This window comes from Melanerpes formicivorus, unplaced genomic scaffold, assembly GCF_026170545.1.
Source record: "Melanerpes formicivorus ecotype bairdi unplaced genomic scaffold, bMelFor1.0.p_v2 SCAF_10, whole genome shotgun sequence".
Lineage (NCBI taxonomy): Eukaryota > Metazoa > Chordata > Aves > Piciformes > Picidae > Melanerpes > Melanerpes formicivorus.
This window is the reverse complement of record NW_027142362.1, coordinates 7,611,535-7,632,555: the sequence shown is the minus strand read 5'-3', so window position 1 is coordinate 7,632,555 and position 21,021 is coordinate 7,611,535. Positions and strand designations below refer to the sequence as shown.

General features: G+C 49.9%; 2 protein-coding genes across 5 annotated transcripts; both read right to left on the bottom strand.

Annotated features, from left to right (window-relative positions):
- Window positions 1-400: 400 nt before the first annotated feature.
- Window positions 401-14,555, bottom strand: UBAP1L (ubiquitin associated protein 1 like). Of its 4 annotated transcripts, none has more exons than XM_068144356.1 (6): window positions 14,428-14,555; window positions 11,716-11,870; window positions 8,873-9,625; window positions 7,228-7,437; window positions 2,453-2,554; window positions 401-1,509 (listed from the first exon to the last, which is right to left on the bottom strand). In XM_068144356.1, the coding sequence occupies exons 1-6, from the start codon at window positions 14,441-14,443 to the stop codon at window positions 1,375-1,377; spliced, it is 1,371 nt and encodes a 456-aa protein (XP_068000457.1). In that variant the 5' UTR covers window positions 14,444-14,555; the 3' UTR covers window positions 401-1,374. The 4 variants fall into 4 exon arrangements, with proteins under 4 accessions (XP_068000457.1, XP_068000458.1, XP_068000459.1 ...); XM_068144357.1 differs by having other exon boundaries at window positions 11,716-11,867; window positions 14,428-14,470; XM_068144358.1 differs by lacking the exon at window positions 14,428-14,555 and adding an exon at window positions 14,378-14,402.
- A 1,090-nt stretch (window positions 14,556-15,645) lies between these two features.
- PDCD7 (programmed cell death 7) lies at window positions 15,646-20,603 on the bottom strand. Its single transcript, XM_068143477.1, has 5 exons — window positions 19,843-20,603; window positions 18,228-18,366; window positions 17,671-17,907; window positions 16,925-17,012; window positions 15,646-16,553 (listed from the first exon to the last, which is right to left on the bottom strand). The coding sequence occupies exons 1-5, from the start codon at window positions 20,581-20,583 to the stop codon at window positions 16,436-16,438; spliced, it is 1,323 nt and encodes a 440-aa protein (XP_067999578.1). The 5' UTR covers window positions 20,584-20,603; the 3' UTR covers window positions 15,646-16,435.
- Between the last annotated feature and the right edge of the window lie 418 nt (window positions 20,604-21,021).

Here is a 21,021-nt window from a genome sequence, read left to right as displayed (position 1 = left end):
CTTGGCATCCAGGTGAGGATAAAGGCAGCCATGGAGGGTTGTGCCCTCTTGATGGGGTTTCTTACCTGCCCAGAGACACTGGGAGAAGGGACACGATGTTTTAAACTTAGGTGAAAAGGTAGGAGGTATTTGAAAGCTGTGTGGATGTGGTGCTTTGGGCCATGGTTTAATGTTTTAGCAGTAGTGGTGGGATTGTGAGCTCTAGACAAGAGGCTGGATGTGATGATCTCAAAGGTCTCTTCCAACCCTGACTGTGTTGTGATTCTAAGTATGGTGGCTAGGAGATCATTTGGGAGGATACAATAGGAAGATGGAACTAATGGAGGATTTTCTTTGCTGTGTTGTGCCAGCTGGCATTTTCACAGGGAAAGAGACAAAGGGATTTCAGAAGAACCTCTCCAACCACCTTTATTCAAAGCAAGTACATCTGTGTCTCATTCACAGGAAACTAACATTCTTTTATGTAAAAACACTGCCCACTGCTCCACCACCAAGCCAAGAGACATCCCATAATGTGACCTGAAGCTCCCATTCTCTGCCCTCCAGTTATACACAAAGAATTCCTCTGGGCACCCAGAATTCCCTGATCCTGACATTCATGCTTAAGTTCCTCTGGAGCCACTGTCTCCACAGTTTAGGGAAGAGTCCCCTGGATATTCCCGATTTGGGCAGAGCACGAGGGACAGCCAAGCTGTTCCCTGTCCCTCTGTTCACGGAATTCCCTGAACATAAATCCTCACACTGGATAAACCTTGTGTATTTCTAGAGCAAGGGCAGCCTGATTTCTTTCCTTACTTTCAGGGAATTGTGCATTTTTCTCCAGTTTCTGGTTTAAAAGGGGGAAGCTAATGTGGTCAGACTGGATTTCAGTTACAATACTCATCCCTGACTAAGTCATCTGAGACTCCTCCCAGGCAAGGACCAACAAATGCTTCTGCAGGAGCCTTCAGTTTTGACAACAATCTCTGCTGCTGATTTATATGATCTCTCAAGAATCCACATTTGATTGTAGTTGAAAACATGACACTCATCACCCAGATGGAGGGAAAAAACGGTGGTTTGAGGTCTGCAAAACCTAAGCTGAAGGTAGTTTGGGTCTTACTGCCTCTAATCTAAACAGCTGAGATACAGTGGGTGGAGATGTGTGGGTGGAGATGAACACTCTAAGCCTTTGCCTTAGAACAGTGACAAATCTGCTTATGATGGATGTCCATAAAGTGAGATGAGACACCAAGCTGGTGCTGTGTGCCTGCTGAGCTCTGTTGCTTGTACTGGGGATGGAACAGCAGAAGGGTAAGCAGGTGCCAACCCACCCAAATCCTTCAGTTGTCCAGTCTGGAGAGGGGAAGCTGTGACTGGGGTCCAGGATGCTGCTCACTGGGCTTTCATCACGAGCTCTTCCAGTGCCTTCTCCCTCTGATTCCCACAAAGCAGAAGGACTTCTTTGATTTCATTTTGCTGGAAGCCCATATCATTAAACTGAGCTAACAAATGCAAGAACTCAGCTGCCTGGAGGAAGAAGAGGGGAAAAGAGGGATGTTATCCTGGGGTTTAAGGATGGATTTATCATGGAGTCACAGCAGAAAGAGCGCTGGGTGCTGAGGCTGCAGCCAGAGGACCTGTCTGGGTTGTATTACAGCTGAAGGGCACTCGACAGCAGAGCGAGGACACACACACCACTGCCAGCATTTAAATGTGAGCCTTTGCAGCAGCTTCTCACATAAGCAATGTTTAATAAAGCCAGCCTTGAGCTTCACTTATTTCCTATGAAGCTGAAGCTCCTATGCATGTGTTTGCCTGTGTTATAAAGAGACCATGGAAAGGCAGCGAGTTCAAGCTGGAATTAATTTGTCCTGTTCCCCCCTTGCTCGTGCTGGGCCCCAGCACCACAACAACTCCCAGAGCTGTGTCCTCAGTAAACAACCCCCTGCCTGGAACCAAGACCCAGGCACTCTCCTGCTGTTGCAGCCCCAAGGACTGGTGAGCCCAGCAATTCTTTGTGCCATCAGCATCACCAGCCCAAATTTCAAGCATTCCTACCCCCCAGGCTCTTTGTTACCTCTAGGGAGTGACTGATGATGGAGACCAAAACCTAGTGTGCCACCAGGGCTCTTCCCCCTGGGAGGCAAACACAAAGTGGGGGAGCCAGGAGGGAGGTAGTGAGTGCAGGTTCTGGTGGCCTTGGGTGGGGGAGTCCTTGTGCAGGGCCTGGGCAAGCATGGTGCCTACAGGCACCAAAGATGGATGGAGTGACAGAATCATGTCCTTCCCCGAAAGGGTCCTTACAGTGACTCTGCCCTGGGTCTGCTGCAAGTGTGGGCTCGCTGCTAGCAGGGCAGTGGGTCTGACATGCTGGGTGGGGTGGTGGAGGCAGAGGGGAGCGTGCAGGCTGCTGGAAAAGCGAGCTGGAGGAAGCAGCACAAAAGGGCAGGCTGTGCTGCCCTGCTCTGACCTTTTTCTCTGAGTACTGGAACATTTCCATGGCCTCCTCCACCTGCCCTTCTTCATAGCCTTGCTTCAGCAGCCGGTCACAGGCACCCAGGTAACTCAGGATCTGCAGAAGACAACCAGGGTTAATCCAGCCTTCACAAACATGGGGAGTGAGTGCATTCACCTTCCAGGGACACACTCATGGTGAGGACCAGGGTCACTGCCGTCCCGCTGTTGCCAGTCTGATGTTCAGCCAGAGCAGTCTGTTTGTCAGCAGGACTCCCACCAGAAGACAACATCTTGGTCCCCCACGCCCTCCCAGGATGGGAACGGGAACAAGGCGTAGGGGGGACAAGGAGCACACCAAACATCTGAACCACCTGAGAGCCAAAGCGATGGCTTCCAGGTTATGGGGTGAAGCAGAGGCTGTCCTGGTGAGATGTCTACCCTCAGCTGACCCAGCCTCCCTTTGATGTGCTGGGGTTCAGGCAGCTGTGGGTTTGCTCCAGGGTCTGAGCACAGAACCCCCCTGGGGGAGACCCGTGTGCTGTCATTACCGAACGTAAACAGTTATTTTTGGCTCCCCTCATTGTTCTTGGAGTGCTGACAGCACTATTCCCAGTGGTATCTTCTAAATACCACGAGAAGCTTTTGCTGTCCAAAAACATATGGGAGAGACAATAATAAATGAGCTATACAATAGCAAGGGGAATAAAAGCATCCCATGGGTCTCCCCACAGCCATGCTGTCCTCATCCAAGAAGCAGCTGATTCATATCTCCCCCGATCTACCAGTGCACAGACCTCCACCCTCCCCAGCACCACTGTGGCCAAGAAGAGGCATTCAGTAAAAGACCATAAAACCTGAAAAAGCCCCCAAAGTCCCTCAGGGGTTGAGCTGATCTATTTTGGCTGAAGAGCAGAGTAAGGATTTGGAGAAATGTCAGCCTGAAGGAGCAGCTCATCGACTCAAAAATGAGACAGTCACTCATCACAGGCACTGGGAACCTGGGTTCATTCTCCTTGTTAGGCTACTAACTAAAATCACAGCAACATTTAGGCTGGAAAAGACCTTCAAGGTCAAGTCCAACCATTAACCCTGCTCTACCAAGTCCACCACTGAGCCACATCCCAAGGCACCACACCAGCATGGCTTTCAAACATATGCAAGGACACTGACTCAACTACCTCTCTGGGCAGCCTGTTCCAGTGCCTGACAATGCTTCCAGTGAGAACATTTTTCCTTATGTCCAGAAAAAAGTTTTCCTTATCTCCTAAAATCCCTGGATCACTGCTGAGTTTTCTTGCCCTGCTGCCACTCACTGTGCCCACAGCAGAACGCAGACAGACCTGGCAACCTGTTCCAGCCCAGCATGAAATCTGGGTTATTGTCAGCTCTGTGATTTGTTTCAGTAAGTTAATAATATATACCCTCAAGATTAAACAAAATCAGGCTTTTCAACACCTTGACCTGCTAACCCTCTTGGGTCTGGAATCAGCACCACCACTCACTGGGGAGGAGGAGGTGCCAGTGCCCTCTTCAAGTTCCTTTTTCCTTTTGCAGTTTTCAAGGAGAGTCTTTAGAATACTTAGACATGAAGCTCCTCCAGTGCAGGCATCCCTGGAGAACTCAGCTTTATCTACTACCTGGCCAACCTTCATAATGAACTCCTTGTGTGGAAGAGCCCTTCAAGCCCTGGTAGATCAGCAACCTGCTGATTTATCTCATCCTCTCATTTGCTGCTACTTGGTGCTATGTGCAGAAATGTGGCTTTTCACATCAGAGACAAACCTGTGCAGTGATGCAAAGGAAATCCCTCCTCCTCTGGTGAGTTTCCTCTTCCACCTCCCTTTGTTACCAGCAGAAAGGCCCTTCCTCATGAGGTCCTCACTTCAAGAGCTCCAACAGCTGACAGCTTAAGAAGAGCAAAGCCATACCCAACATCCAGTTCACTAAGCCACCTGGACCATGGCTCTGTGGGTCAACAATGCATCTTTGACTGACCAATGACCACTGACCAAAATGCAACAATGCATTTTTTTGTTTGGCCATGACATCCTAGATGATGAACCCCCAGTGTGTTGGGGCAATTAACCTTGCTTGAGCCTTTTAGAGAGGCTCTTCCACCAAAACTGAGACAGCATCACCTCCTTCAGGCAGCAGCCTTGCCTTCTCCACCGGAGTGGGCTCTGCCAGTTTGACTTGACACTGCAAAGAAACTGAGCAATTTTTGGCTCCCATCTGGTACTGCAATCAATCTTGACGGCTGAAGCTGTCATCATCACAGGCTGAAGCCCTGCCTAACACCAGCAACCAACAAAGAGTGCCCACAGCTCTTGTTTTTAACTTGAGGTGAAACATTTTCCAGGAAGGTTTAGCCTAATTTGGTAGTTTTGTACTTGTAAGAGACACATGAAAGGCTGCACCTTATGTTCTGTCTTGGCTGCATTGGGCACAAATGGGAAAGATGGGAACTGCTGGTAAAGAAGGCAAAGGATAGAAGGCAAGCCTTGCATTTTGGTGCATCCATCACCTCTCCAAGAGGAAGGGAGTCTGTGTTTACCCAGAAGGGAGCAGACTGCACCCATTTCCATCCTTAGGATGTGCTGCTCCCTCAGACTGAGACAGCAGCTGCTACAGGACACCCTTGCACACAAAGAACATGGGCTGGGCTCTGCCCATCTCCCTCTGCTGAGATGAAACTTAAGGAAATGAAGAACCAAAGCTTCTCTTCCCACCTTGGCCTGTAGTGAGATTGTCTGAAGCACCAGCTAGGGTCTGGGGAGGCTGGTCCAGCTGGGGTGATTCAGGAGGGAGACAGAAGCTGCAGGATGACTCAGCTGCAGAGCAGCTTCGTGTGCCGACCAGACAGGGAAAAGCAGGCCCACGCAGCACAGGCAGTTCCCCAGGGAGCAGAGCAAGGAGACAGGCACCCAACATTGGCTGCTCAGTGCTGTGCCTGCTCACACCTCTGCCCAGGGTCTGCTCCTGCCCCCTGGCATGACAGCCCAGTGGACATCCCTCTTGCTAACCTCTTCTCTCTCTGCAAGACCTACTCAGGTCATTTAACCCTATTAAACCCTTCAGTGGGATGGGCAGGTCTAGCCCCAAGCTTGCCAAACCATAGCCAGCAGCATCCTTCATGGCACAAATACTCTGAGCCCACCTGGACCACAAAATACTTGTCTGGATAAGCAGAGACCTCAGGCATGAGGATGCAGCACAGCAGGCTGCAACATAATCAGCAGCCAGGGAGAGGAAGAGGTTGGATGCTCATTATTTTTAATGAATTGCAGGTATCCCAGGATCAGAGAATCATTAAGGTTGGAGAAGCCCTCCGAGATCATCACATTCATGCATGTGCAAAACCATGTCCCTCAGCACCATATCTCTCTGTCCTTTAAACACCTCCAGGGATGAGGATTCAACCACCTCTCTGGGGAGCCTGTTCCAGTCTTTAAGAACCCTTTCAGTGAAGAATTTTCTTCTAATATCCAACCTAAACCTCCCCTGGTGCAACTCGATGCCATTTCCTCTTGTCCTATCACTTGTCCCTTGGGAGAAGAGACCAACTCCACCTGGCTCCAACCTCCTTTCAAGGAGTTGTAGAGAGCAAGGTGTCCCCTCAGCCTCCCTTCCTCCAGGCTAAACAATCCCAGTTTCCTCACAAGATGCATTTTCCAGAGCATTATAGAGGGTTCCTCAGGAAAAGAGCCATGGGAGCCAGCTGCAAAGCCTGCATGGAGTCCTTAGTTGCTTCAACACGAGAAGCTTGTGTTTGGGAGAGAGCCCAAACAAATCCCCAAGGTATTAGTACAGTCCTGCTCTGACAGGATGAGCCATGGCAATAATCATATGAATCTAAGAGCTGGGAAAAAATGATGTGTAAGAAGTTTCCATATAGGGGGGCAAAATTTGTACTTCAAAAGGCCAGCAAGCTCCAGACAGCGATCGCAGCGATAACGCTGCCCGGCTGCCACGGCTCGCTGAAAGCCTGAGGGCAGCTCACTGCTGTGTTATTGCAGCACAACTGCTAGCATCTGATCTCGTGCAAAAGCCTGACAGCTGAGGTCTGAGACCAAAGAGGCCATCAGAAGGCCACCCCAAGCAAGACAGCCATCTTTTTCTCAATGAATATCCCAGAAGCCCAGCACGGTGGGGGATTGGAAGGGACCTCTGGAGATCATGTAGTCCAACCTCCCTGCTAAAGCAGGGCCACCCACAGCAGCTTGCCCAGGATCACAATGTCAAGGTGGTTTTGGAAAGTCTCTGGAAAAGGAGACTCCACAACCTCTCTGGGCAGCCTGCTCCAGAGTTCCAACACCCTCACAGCAAAGAAATTTCTGCTCATCTTCAGGTGGAACCTCCTGGATTTCACTTTGTGCCCATTGCCCCTTGTCCTGCTCCTGGGCACCACTGAAAAGACTCTAGTCCCACCCTCTTGACACCCATCCTTTAGCTATTGATCAGCATTGAGAAGATCCCCCCTCAGACTGCTCTTCTCCACACTAAACAGCCCCAGGTCTCTCAACCTCTCACTGTCACAGCGATGCTCCAGTCCTCTCAGCATCTCCATAGCCCTCTACTGGACTCTCATGGGCAGTTCCTTGAACTGGGGAACCCAGAACTGGACATGGTACTCCAGATGTGGCCTCAGCACGACAGAGGTGAGGGGGATAACTTGACCGGCTGGTCACACTCTTGATGCACCCCTGGACACCATTGGCATTCTTGGCCACACATTGCTCAATATCCTTCACCAAGACCTTTCTGTGACACCACGCCAGCTCCACCAACCTGGCTTAAGCTTTGCCTTCCAGTCTTCTGGAGGGTGAGGATGGCTTTGCGGGTGGGGTAGCCCAAGGCTATAACAGGCTCGATGAGGTCTCTCTCCTCCTGGCTCAGCGCCGAGAGCAGATCAGCTGCGGAGTCCGGCTGGGATCGGTGGGAACTGAGAGGTCGTGTAGGCGCCGAGGCAGGGGGGAGGCAGGCGTAGGGGCTGAGGGACTGCAAGAGAAAAAACAGCAGATGGTCTTCTTTCTCCAGCTCATGAAAGGATGTGAAACAAGCCAGGCTGAGGCAAAGCTTTCAAATGCCAGCAGTTACCTTGCTCCCTCCAGAAGAGGAAAGTTCCCATAGATAGAACAAAACCCCTTTGGGCATCAGAGGAGACTGGACTTAATTAAATCCAGGCTCAGCTATAGATGGAGATCAGAGAAAACAGCAGTCAGGAAGGCTCATGGGGCAAAGCAAGCAAAAGCAGCTTCCTTTCCCTGGGAATGCCGGTCACCTCTCCAGCAACAAATGCCATGCTTGTCCTTGACCTGCCAAGCTCAAGGCAGTGCTACCCAACAGAGAAGCAATGCAGCAACCCAGGCAGAAAGGTGCTCCCCTGATGCCCTGTTTCTGCCTGTGATGTTCAGCAGATGGTTTAGGCTTCTGTTACAAAGCCACCTCCAGGAATGAGCCAGTACATGAATGTGCTTGTTTAGGGTTGAAGCTTTAGCATTCAGCATGGTGCACGTGCATCAGCAGCCAAGCAGGGTGGGTGAGGTACAAATACATGTGGACAATTGATCTTCCTTAATTACCTGATGTCTAATGAAACTGCATCTAAATAACCCAGCCTTTCACTTGTCCAATGGTTTTAACTTCAGTAATTCATGGTGCACATGGTGCAGTTGAGAATTCAAGTGACAAAGCAGTATTTACTCCATCACTTCACACCACTGTCACTCAAAGCTTTCTGTTTCGAATAGCACCAAGAAATCTGAAGTTTCCTACTTTTAGGAAAGGACAGCCAGCCACTGCCACAGAGAGGGAGGCCAGTACTGCAAGAGGAGTCAGGTGAAGTGGCCTTTACCATCTATAAAAGAGTGAAGGAGGGCAGTGAGCATGGGGACAGGTAACGAGGGAGACCCAGGACAGAGGGGACACACAAACAGCCCAGTTTTGTCTCCTTTCAAGCCCCAGATTCTCTCTTGGGGCTGCCAAGAGGACCGGCTGTGATGGCTGTGATCCTGGTTACATCTGTTAGAAGGGGAAATGGAGAGGAAAGAGGCAAAAAAAACTTCTTTCACTTTGCTTTTGAAAGTGTTCAGATTGAAAATCAAGGAAGATGCCTGCCTTGTTGGGAAAAACAGATGTTTTTTGATGTCTGTTGAATTGAATAGAATAGAATTAGAATAGAACAGAACAGAACAGAACAGAACAAGTTAGGACAGAGCAAGTAATGTCCACCCAGAAAGCTTGCCTCTGGCCCCTGGCAAGAAAACCCCTTTCTTCCCTTCTTATGAACACTCATCAGCAGGTTCTCACGGGTTCAGTGCTCCCAAAGCCCCATTTTGCTGGCCAGACTGCAGCAAACTGGACTGATTTGATGCCCTTCACCTCCCTCCTGCCTCAGCCACAAGCAAAGGGCGACCAGAAGGAAACATCTCACCGGCACTGTGGGTTTGTGCCGTTTGATGGGGGGCATCGGCACGGCTGGGGCTGGAGGAGCTGGCAGCTGGGTGCCCAGGTGGGATACGGCTGGGGCTGGCCCATACTTGATGCTGCATCTGGTGCGGGGGCTTGGTGGCAGTGGCCGTGGCACTGGGAGCTCTCTGCTCTCCGTGGCAGCTCTGTTCAAAGGATGCACCAAAGCAGCCAGCTTCCTCCTGGCTGCTTCCAGCTCGTTCTTCATGTTGTTAAATATCACCATGGATCTCCTCTGCTTGCTGGGGTCTGGGCTGGCTGCGTTGCGGTCACTGTTCTCTGGTGAGGGCTCCAGTAAGCCAGGTGATGTCTTTGGTCGGTTCAGGTAAAAGCAGGGACGTGGAGGCACGCTTCTCCCAATGCTTCTCCTCCTGGAACCCTTTTCATCCTTGTCACTCTCTTCCCAGGAGGTCGAGGAGTACTCATCATCCTCTGAGTACTCATCCTCCTCCGAGCACCAGGTCTCGCTCTCGGTGTCGGACAAGGCAGCTCTGCCCTTGGTGTGCCCATAGCCGTTGGGGGCAGCGCTCAGGCTGATGCTGCGCCGCACTGGCCCATCTCGTGCTCTCCCCCCATAGGTGTCAGCAGGATCCACCAGCAGCAGCCAGCATGGTGGAGCTGTGGGGACAACTTCAGAGGTGACTCGATGCAGAGAGGTTTGCTGCTGAGAGGCCACCTCAACCCAGTAAAGCACTTTTCTTTCCAGCGAGAAGTCGTGCTGCGGGAGAGTGAGAAGAAGCTGGTGAGGGCAGGTGAAATTGGATGGCGTGAACCATGCACTTCATGAGGACATCTCAAGGGCTGCACCTTCCCATATTGGGTCCTGTTTCCCTGTGGGCACAGGGCTGTAGGATTGGGCGGTGCCAGCCTCATGCCTCTAGGGAATCTATTTTGAGTTGTATCACCAGATCTTTTGAGAGGCATTTTATGCTCAGAGAGGTTTTGTGTCAGTTTGGCTGCTGTGAAAGGGGACAAGGAGCACTTGGCACTGATACCTTAGGCATGAAGGCTCAGGAGCCACCAAGGGGGGAGATGCCACCTTGGGCAGAGGCAGGGCCAGCTGTGGGCATCTCCAGTGGCGCCAGAAGCTCAGTTGGTCCCAGACCAGAGTCGTCATTTCCACATAGTCTGGCTTAAAATATAAGCACGTTTAAGACTGAAATCTGAGGGTTTTCCTGGAATAAACAAGCCTTACTCGACCCAGAGCTCTCCAAACAAGGTCTCCTCTGGACAGGCAGGCAAGTACATTCACAGCCCAGGAATGCTGTTTTTACTGCTCCCTGCTACTTGTCAGCCATGGGCCCAAAGCAGCCTCCCCAAGGAAAACAGCACCACGTGCCTCAGGAAGGGTTAGCCCAGACCACCAGCACAATCGCTTAGCCTTGGCGGGGAGCACCAGTGAGAAGCACAGGGCTGGGGGCTTTTCAGGATAGGACAGGGTGCTGGAACACCTCAGCTGGTCCATGGGGATGCAAGCCATCACCTGCCTTTGCACAGATGGCAAACCCCATCTGCATTAAAAATTCCTTTTGGGAATTGCAACTTCCTTTAGAGAACTCACTTACCATGACCACCACGGCAACTCTTTGTGTTAAATACAGCTCATGGATTTGGGATGCGTCATTTTGGGGAGAGATGAGCAAAGCTGAACTACTGAAAAGCCAGAGGTGGTGTCTGCTGCTGGTTCACCATCACCAGGAGCAAGCAGAGGCTGTTGGGGATGCCCCAGATCACTTTCTCTGCCATGAAGTGCACTGACCCCATCTATGGGTGAGACTATTTAAGGCTAAATACACAACACGTTTCTGTAACCATCTTGGACCAGAGCTGTGCTAGCACCAACCAGAGACCCCAAAAATCAAATCCATGCCTTCAGTGTGACTGTACAGGGGAAGGCTTCCTACCCCTTCTAGAGCACAGAGAGCTCCTTCAAATCACTGTGCTGGCATTTAAAATCAGAGACAAAACTGTGGCAGCAATCGGTGTAAGCTCAAAAGCAGTTTGAGACTGAGCAATGTGGAAGACCACTAAGGGCTACAGGATGATTTTTATCATGGAATCAGAGAATAGAACCATAAAATGGTTTTGGTTGGAAAAGACCTTTGAGATCATCAAGTCCAACCATGACCTAACACTACCAAGCCTGGTGCTAAACCACGTCCCTCAGCACCACATCTCTGCATTGCTTAAACACCTCCAGGGATGGGGATTCAACCACCTCCTTGGGGAGCCTGTTCCAGTCTTGGAGAGCCCCTTCAGTGAAGAAGTTTCTTCTAATGTCCAACCTAAACCTTGCCTGGTGAAAGGTGAGGCCATTTCCTCTCCTCCTATCACTTGTTACCAGGGAGAAGAGACCAACCCCCACCTCACTACAATCTCCTGTTTATATCTGTGTGTGTATATACATACACACACACACATCTATGTATCTGGTGCCAGCACAGGTAGCACTGCCTGCTTACATCCATTTTAGATTAACAAATATCATTAGTAAATCAGATGGTGATGATTCCAGAGTAGAACAATCCCAGAGCAGAGCCTGAAGTTTCCCTTCCTATCCCAGAACGACCCAACCCTCCTTCTTGGGTGGGATTAACAAAAACCAACCTTGAAATAAACCTTTCCTCACTCCTGCCCACCATAAATCATCCTCACCTCCTCCCTCTCTTGCAAACCAGGCAATTAAAAGGAGCTCCATTAGAAGCAGAAGTTTCCCTTCCCTTCTTTCACAAGAAAAGGCAGCATACACCCTTGACACCATCTCTCCAGAAGTGCATCTGGATGCAGAGACAAGCAGAGTGTGCTCACCATGGTGCTCATGAGGATGTCAGTGCAGTCATGGAGCTCGATGGCAGGGGCTGTGACGAGAGTGGTTTCTCCCCCCATGCCCCCGCCGAGGCAGCTGGCTGTGCGGAAAGGAACTTCATCCAGGTAGCTCATCGCTGCTGCCTGAGTTCTTGCTGCTGGAGGGAAGAATGAAGCAGAACTGTAAAAGGCAAGCTGGGTGGAAGGAGAGAAAAATGACCTATTTCAAGAGACACCAGTAGAAGGAATAAAGCCCTTAAAGATGCTGCCAGCTGAGTAAGAACCACAGTATGCAATGCCCAGGTTTGCATACTTTTAGTGGCTGATACCAGAAGATTTGTCTGAACTAACCTTTGCTATTCTGAGCTTGAGCCAGCAGGACCTCACCAGGCTTACAGCTTCATTTGGAAGAGATCTGGAACATTATTCTCTTCCATTTCCTCTTCTGTGCATGCCCCACTGCTCCCATCCCTCCTCCTGCCTCTGCCGCCCATCACATGCTCTCTTTCCCGAGCCTGGGACAGATGAACCACTTTTTCTAGTTATAGAGGCAGAAACAGAGTCCAAGGATGACACCTCACAGGTGTCCTCTCTCTGTGAGCTCAGAGAGCACCCACAGTCACAGAGCTCATGAATGCTAAGTTGTCAGAGCTGAGGCTAGGACATCACCTCCAGCTCCACAGCAGCTTCCTGAGAGCCAAACAAGGAACAACTTGGGGTTGTTGTGACCAAAGTGCACCAGCCAGAACTTGGTCTTGTGAAACACTCAGTGTGACATCCCTGAACCAGTTATCTTTTTTCCTTTAGAAAGAAATGGTTCCTAGGGCAATGAGGATAAACACTCCACAGAAAGAGAATACGCAGACAGATGTATCCAGGGAAGATCAAGCTCCCTGCTCAACACAAACTCCTGGTCTATAACGGGAAACAGCATTCAAGGTCGTTTCTTATGTCAGCAAAGGACTAACAAACTGCTCCCAGCCCACAGACAGAGTAACAGGCTCCATTGCCCAGCTCAGCTCAGCTGCTCTGACGAGTATCACAAGTTGTGGCATGGCTGCTTACGCCAGCAGCCTGTAATCCCCAGACTGCAGAGCCCCTAACCGGCTTTCAGCTCCCGCACGTGTCCTGCAGCCAACACGCCACGCAAGGCAACGTGTTGGGGGCCCGCTCACAGCCAGGCCATCTGCTCCCCAGCCTAAGAGGGCTCAGCCTAAGTTACAGCCCACGTCAGTGCTGACAAAGACAGAGCATGAAAATATGTGTAAGCGAGCCTGCCTTCCCCAGCTCTCTCCAGCTCCTGGAAAGGGATGGTTGGACCCCCCCTCACAGGTTATGCTGTAAATCAGCACTTCCCAAGGGCTGGGTGGTACCAAGAAGAACATCTTGGTGTTTGTCATCTGCAACAGCTTTACTTGGTTTGAAATTCATAGATTCATGGAATGGTTTGGGTTGGAAAGGACCCTAAAGATCATCTAGTTCCACCCCCCCGGCCATGGGCAGTGACACCTTCCACTAGACAAGTTGCTCAAGGCCTCATCCAAGCTGGCCTTGAACACCTCCAGGGAGGGGGCATCTGCAACTTCCCTGGGCAACCTGTTCCAGTGTCTCACCACCCTCACTGTAAAGAATTTCTTTCTAATATCCAGTCTAAATCTACCCTGCTCATGCTTAAATCCATTCCCTCTCACCCTTGTAAAAAGCCCCTTCCCAGCTTTCTTGTAAGCTCCACTCAGTTCTCCTTGGAGCCTTCTGTTCTCCAGGCTGAACAGCCCCAGCTTGCCATCTGCAGGGATGGAGATGGGTAGTGGGTGTGTGTGAAGCCACAATGGAGACAATAGAAAGATGATGGCACCGTAACTCAGTGTATTTCACTGCAGAAACACTGCTCTGAGGAAGGCTTCCACAAGTGTTCATTCCCAAACCCACAACTTAGAGAAAAAAGATGTAGGAGTGAGGAGCAACGACAGTAGTGAGAGGGTCAGTTGTAAACACCAACTTACACACCAGAAAGCAGCTTCTACAAGGGTTCTGACCTCATGTGCTTCTCACTAGTCTCAATGACAGACTGGCAAACTAACAAATCCCTGTCAGGAGGAGGATGTGCCTGAAAAGCAGGAGAAACATTGACTGCACTGAGATCAGGAATCAGAGGATGCAAATGAGTCTCAGAACCTCACAGCAAACTTGTTTTCTGGGCTAGAACAATTATTTAGATCTGAAAAACAGTATGAAATTCTATCCTCAGACAGACTGAATCTTAACCCTAAATACACAAAGGTTTGCAAGAATTAATAATCTGTGTATTGCATGAATTAAGACTTCAAACATTCCTCTTCCATCTGTGCTTCATCTTCCTCCCTAAAAACTCAAATCATTTCAGGCAGACATCAACAGCCAAGAGCAAATACATAGAAGCAACCACAGGAATCACACAATGGTTTGGGCTGGAAAAACATCATCTAGTTCCAATCCCCCTGCCATGATGAGGGCCACCTCCCCCTAGACCAGGCTGCTCCAGCCCAGCCTCAAACACTTCCAGGGAGGAAGCATCCACAGTCTCCCTGGGCAACCTGTTCCAGTGTCTCACCACCCTCACTGTCAAGAATTTCCTCCTTATCTCCAGAAAGCTCAAGGGATTGCAATGCACCCAAACCTACATCACCTGCCAGCATTTTCAACTCCTATTTAACGAGCACCATGAGGTTGTCCTACCGTCAGACGAAGACATGGAGCTCTTCTGGCAGGGCAAGATGAACAGGGCTGCTCCTGGGCTGCCTGCTTATCTACTGCTCAGCTCTGCGCATTCTGCAGCGTCAGGCAAACCCCTGACTGGGATCATTTTAAGATTATCATAGCTTAAGGGGTTAGTCTCTCCCCTCAGACATGCTGATGGGATAAGGAGCCTAATTATCTACACAGGGCATGCCCTGGTCACTAAGCTCCCTCAACACAAAGTGCTGTTTCTGCCACTGTTTTGATGCTATTTGAACTTCTGCTTTTTGGTCAGACAGCCCAGGATCTGACCCAGCTGCAGGTCTTGGGAGTAACAAGATGTTGGAAGTGGCAGCACAGATGGAAGGATGTACAGATGGACATGAAAATCCAAACCCCCACCTCCAGAGGACTTCACCATCATCTGTATTTTAGGGTGCTGTAAGTAGCTGATATACTGAAATTCTAACCTTAAAAGACATTACTAATTCTAATTCTATTACTAACAAACTAACACAAAGCTTCTGCCAAGAACTATTAACATCACACCTAAGACCCAAGTGTTTAATTTAGGCTATTACATGTTTCCATGATGTTGTGAAGAGGTAAGGAACTGCAGATTAAATCCATCCCCTTCAGCATGAAGCAAGAATGATTGCAGCTCTGCATAGACCAGCAAAGCTCCAAACCCACACGGCCCACAGCTATCATAGTATCATTCAGGGTTGGAAGGGACCGCAAGGATCATCTAGTTCCAACCCCCCTGCCATGGGCAGGGACACCCCACACTAGACCAGGCTGGCCAGAGCCTCATCCAGCCTGGGCTTCAACACCTCCAGGGACAGGGCTTTGACCACCTCCCTGGACAACCCATTCCAGGGCTTCACCACTCTCATGGAGAAGAACCTCCTCCTCACATCTAGCCTGAATCTCCCCACCCCCAGCTTCATTCCATTCCCCCTAGTCCTATCACTACCTGAGATCCTGAGAAGTCCTTCCCCAGCCTTCCTGTAGGCCCCCTTCAGATACTTCAGCTACTCCAAACTGTCCAGAACATGGAGGGCTCTGAAATCAGATGCTTCAGTCACCTTGTAGGAGGGACAAGTTCCTTCAGACAGACCTTTTGCCAGCAATTCTCTCCACACTGGAGATGCGTTTGGGGCCGGGTGCTAGAACAAATCTCTCCCTCAGAGTAAAAACGCTTCAAACAATGAAAAATAGACCACTTGGACTATTTATTCTGTACAAACACCACCTTTAGAAAATCCAACATTATATACACAACCTGTCTCTACGCAAAACCAGCTACAGAGGCAATGATTCTAGCAAATTAAGACTTCAGCTTTTTATTGAGGATTTACTGATGACATTTTGCATCTATTCACATGGCTGGCTGGCTGATTTCACCACAACAGGGAATTTTTTCCATCTTGTGGTACCACTTTTAGTCCACCAGAGTAAAATGTCAACAGCTGCTTTAATTGACCTTGGAAACCCCCATCTTGTTTGTGCTTCAGAATTTGTTTAAACTTGCCATAGGTCCGTTGCCACACACACAAAGACAGGAAATATTTTGACAGCGATGCTTGACATGCTTCGTTTAAGAAGAAAAACATGTTTACTAATGATCTCTCTTTTTTAAACTTCTGTACTTCTGGAGATTTCATCATTGGGATTTAGGCTTGTAAAGATAAAAGCCCCTAAAAATAGGATGTTAATCCTGGCACAAACACCCTTGTCAGAAACATTTCTTCATTGAGACTGCGATTTGCTAACGAAACTCGCAGCGGGATGGTAACTCCGTACCACAAGAGGCCTGGCAGCTGTGGGCTTGCTCAGGCATTTCCCTGCACGCTCAGACAGCAAAACCAGTTCTTACGCTTTTCTTCAAGGCATTCCAGTACCTGGATACTGAAACAGAGGATGACACTTCCAGTTCAGGCTTCTCATGTTTACACACGTAATTATAACCAACCATTCCTCCAACGTCAAAATAATTTCTTACTAATCATCTGACAGCAGTGGCCCAAGTGTCATTTGTGGGGAGACTTGGAAGAACCCATCCTGGAGGGATGCAGCTTCCTTCAGGGTGATCAGCTGGCACCAAGTATTGATCCCATTCGTGCCTTTAATAGAGAGAGAGTTGTATGAGATGGTGTGAACCCGGTCAGATTTACTGCATAGCCACATGTTGGTCAATACATAAACCATTACCAATGGTACTCTGAAACTTGGATTTTCAAATCACAGACATGAAAACCGAATGCACTGCTGCATGAAATGGAATGGTTAGGCACAAATGTGAACCCTGCCTCACACAGACATCTGTTGGGATCACCTCCATCAAGCGAGAAGCCTAGTATTAGCTGAAAAAACACAGGGCAAGTCTTTGAACCACCACACTTGGAAGTTAAAGAACCACAAGAGAACAATCATTTTACCATCCCAACGATCAACATTTGTCATCTTTAGTAACAAAAACTTTGTTTATCTTTACCTGATCTGGATTAGAGCTGCTACAGAATGCTCAGCTTGTAAGTAATACTCTCTGAAGGGCTGCAGTAGGTGGGCTAGAGGAAATTCAGCTGTTGAAACACAAACACAGGAACAGGTTGATGAACCAGAAAGACTTTCCATCCCAGAAAGTCTCAGAAGTCCCAGATTTGCCAACACATTTGCTGGTCCCCAGCTGCACCTTGAAATCACATCCCTGTATAATATATTAAGGAATATCTACATGTGATGATCTTAAAGGTCTTTTCCAACCTAACTGCATTCTATAATTCTATGTTTTGCACATTTCCTCACCCTTACCACAGCTGTCAAAGGCAAGTCAGGGGTAGCAAAACTTTTCCCCTCTCCATCCTCTGAACAACAGGAACATGTAAGACACTGAATCTTTACAGGTTACCTGAGTCACACTAAACAACTCACCAGATTAACCTATCTGTTGGGTGCTGGATTTTCAGTGTATTCTGTTTAATCTCACTTCAGCCTGATCTACAACCTCTTCTTGAAAAATATGATAGAAACAGCTTGAGGTGCACTGCAGTTTATGCTGAAGAGCTGAAAGTTCTTGTCACACCACATGTGTTAACATCAGACTTTATCCCACCTTTTCCTCACACCACAGAGTACTCAGGTGGTTGATTTCTTTCTCAGCTATTTTTGTGCCAGCATTTTAAACCCAGTGCCTGTGAGACTGCAGTGTGGAAAACTGCTGTTAAGTATGGCAGGATTTACCTGGATCCCCAAACAGCTTGGAATCAATTTCAAGTTTCTGCTGTAGCAGTTTTTCCCTTTCCTTCTTCTGTTTCTTTTCCATTTCTCTCTTCCTTTCCTCCTCCTGCTCTCCCTCCAACATAACTCGCAGCGCTCTCTCCTCAGCTTCATACAGCTCTGTGCGATTTTTGAGCAACGTTTTGAGACTCTCCACTTGACTTTCAAAGGCTTCATCTGCTGAGGGGGGTGGAAAAACACCTACACAGAAAGAGAATTAATTTTACACTTTTAAATTCAGAAAGGGCTCTGTTATCATCAGGAAAAATCTCAGAGGAACATGAGCTTAGCCTTGCTAGCAACAGCCTTACTGGAATAATTCTGTCAAGACAGCTTGGAAGGGTAGTAACACAACCGCTGTAATCATTTCATAGCTCTTCTTGCATAACATTGTAACTAAAAATAACTAAGAAAGAAAGAGCTTTTTCAAGCTGCACCTTGCTAGTCAGCACGGGGCACCCACATCACCTTGTCTGCTAGGTGTGCAATTAAAACATTTGGTTAAAAATGTTGTGACTAACCTTTCCTGGCAGCAGCCTCTTTCCTCAGCTTCCTCAGCTTCTCCAAGGCATGCAGGATGTCCACCATCCTCTTTGTGTCTGCTTGTTTCTTCCGTACTTCTGATAAGACGCTGTCTGCAGCAGCCTTGAGCTCTTGTTCCTACACAAGAAAGAAAAAGAGATATGATGTGTGAACTATGCAGACAAGAATGGAATGGTGTTTTCAGGAAGATCAGGGCTGGAGAGTGGAATAACTTCCACCTAATGCAGCCACAGCCAAGTGAAGTCAACCACCCAACCTTGGGTTTTTTAATGGAAAAGCTAAACCATGGCAGACCTCAGGAAACAAAAAGAGAATCATGGAATTGTTTTGGTTGGAAGAGACCTTAAAGATTGAGTCCAACCTTCAACCTAAGACCACCATGGCCATTAAACCACGTCCCAAAGTGCCACATCTACATGTTTCTTGAACACCTTCAGGGATGGTGATTCCACCACCTCCCTGGGCAACCTATTCCAATGCCTGACCAAAAGCAGCCCCTGACCATAGAATAGAATCATAGAATCAACAAGGTTGGAAAAGACCTCAAAGATGATCATCAAGTCCAACCTGTCACCCAAGACCTCATGACTACTAGACCATGGCACCAAGTGCCCTATCTAATCCCCTCTTGAGCATCTCCAGGGATGGTGACTCCACCACCTCCATGGGCAGCCCATTCCAAGGAGCATGCCAAGGAGCTCATAAATTTGGGGCAAACTGCTAATGAATTAATAAATCCTGATAACCTCTAACCACAGAAATCTGGGAAAAACATTAACAATAAGCATGAATCATCCAAATTCTGCAGCTTAGCAATTAAAGACCATTAACATGCCAGAATCTGGACACACAGCTTCTCCCAGCAGCTGTTCTGTGCCATGTCAGTGGCAGAACAAGCACCAGCAGAAGGGCAGCTCTTCAGCCAATACAAACATTGGCGTTTGAGCAATCAGGTTTAGTAGAAGGTGTCCCTACCCATGGCAAAAGAGTTACAGCAGGATGGCCTTTAAGGTTCCTTCCAACCCAAACAATTCAATGATTTTGTGACTCTAACAGCACTTCCCAGCAAGCCTAATTTGAGAAGGGTTTCTTTGCTTTGGAGCTGTTATGCTTCTTGATGAGACCTAAAAGCTTGCCAGCAACATGCTTTACAAGAAAAAACACAGCAGGCAAGGCTTAGGGTTACTGACACGATGCTGATGGCCATCGGGTTGCTGTGAGCAGCCCAGGACAGGCTGACAGCTTGAGACCAGGGAGGAAGATTTCCAAACACAACCCAGAGTTTAGAAACAACTTAAACCCTGTCAAGGCTCAGGACATGAACGTGGCAAAACTGAAACGGCCACCAAGGCTGTTAAAGAATATGGGCTGTGGGCCTCTGACAGAGTGCCTCCAAGCAAGCAAATCCATGCGGCACCCAGGTGGCACCTACTGAACCGCAGGGACCAAAGGCAAGTGAGAGGCAGGCACAGCCCGCTGCAAGCCCATTATGGACAAGGTCTCCCCGGGCCCCACGATGCTGCCCTGTGCCCGAGGGACGCGCAGGACGCTCCCAAGAAGACTGCAGTCGAGACAGGCAGGATCAGGCCGTACCCGGTTCTTCTCCTCCACCTCCTGGATGCACTTGGCCCTCCACTGGTCTATCTTGGCCTCCCGCTCTGCAGCCCGGGCCGCCTCCTCCTCCTTGGCCGCTTTGGCTTCTCGCTTCCTCCGCTGCAGGCGCAGCCTCCTCTTCCTCGCCCTCTCGGCCTTCCTCCGCAGGGTCTCCCGGTAGCCGGGCTCCCTCAGGGGTCGCACGACCTCCTGCAGCTCCCGCCGAGCCACCTCCGCCTCCTCCCGAGCCTGGGCCCAGCCGGATTCGTCCCCCTCGGCCTCCCGCTGCCGCAGGGTCCGGCAGAGCGCGGCCAGCCGCGCCACCCGCCCCAGCGCCTCCACCGCCAGCTCCCGGGCGCTGCTGGGGTTGGCGGCGACGGGAGGCGGCGGCGGAGGTGGGGCGGACCGGCGCCGGCCTAGGAACTGCGACAGCCACAGCTCATCCTGCTGCCGCTGCGCCGCCACCGCCTCCTCCTCCGACAGCGGCCGCGGCGGGAACGGCGGAGCCGCCTGGAAGTAGGGGCTGCCCGGGGGGAAGCGCGGCCCCGCGTCCACCTCGGCTCCAGCCGGCGGCAGCAAAAACGGTGGAGGTGCCGGCGCCGCTACTCCGAAAGGCCCCGCGCGGCCGGCAGGAGCAGGGAAAGGCACAGCGGGCGGGGGAAAGGGCCCAGCCTGCGGCGGGAAGCTCCGGAACGGCGGTGGGGGAAGGCGGCCGGCGAAGGGCGGCGGAGGCTGCGCCATGTTTCCCGCTTCTGCCAGCCGCCGCCACCCCTGCTGCAGCGACGCCTGGCGGCCAGGAGGGCTCCCCCGCCCTCCCGGGCGTCAGGCAGCGCTCCCTAGCGGCCTGGAGGTGCGCCAGGAGGCCCGGCTTGCCAAAGCATCTTGGGTCTTTCCTAGAAAATCCACTTGAAAACAACCCTCAAAAGCTCCAAAATTCTCCGCTTCTTGAAGAGTCGCTTTGTTTTATTCAAACGCCAGAGGTGTGGTACAAACTCTAGTTACACAGGATTTTGTTTCCTTAAAAACAGGTTCTTAGTTACATTATTCCAAACAACTTTCAAAACCAAGTTGTTGAACAGTTTCACCTAAAATATCAAGTTGGTTTGTCCTTTTTTTCCCCCCAATCCATTTAAAAAAGGGTTTGAAGTAAAGGAGTCAGAATTAAAAGCAGTTGTATTT

Bases quoted from the DNA above. Each gene is read 5' to 3' on its own strand.
- PDCD7 (XM_068143477.1), bottom strand. From the start codon at position 20,583: ATGGCGCAGCCTCCGCCGCCCTTCGCCGGCCGCCTTCCCCCACCGCCG. The intron at 18,367-19,842 runs GTACGGCCTGAT...TTTCTTGTGTAG, and splicing joins AGGTGGAGGAGAAGAACCGG to GAACAAGAGCTCAAGGCTGC. The intron at 17,013-17,670 runs GTAAATCCTGCC...GTGTTTCAACAG, and splicing joins CAAGCTGTTTGGGGATCCAG to CTGAATTTCCTCTAGCCCAC.
- UBAP1L (XM_068144356.1), bottom strand. The intron at 9,626-11,715 runs GTGAGCACACTC...ACTCTCCCGCAG, and splicing joins ACATCCTCATGAGCACCATG to CACGACTTCTCGCTGGAAAG. The intron at 1,510-2,452 runs GTCAGAGCAGGG...TTCTTCCTCCAG, and splicing joins TCCAGTACTCAGAGAAAAAG to GCAGCTGAGTTCTTGCATTT.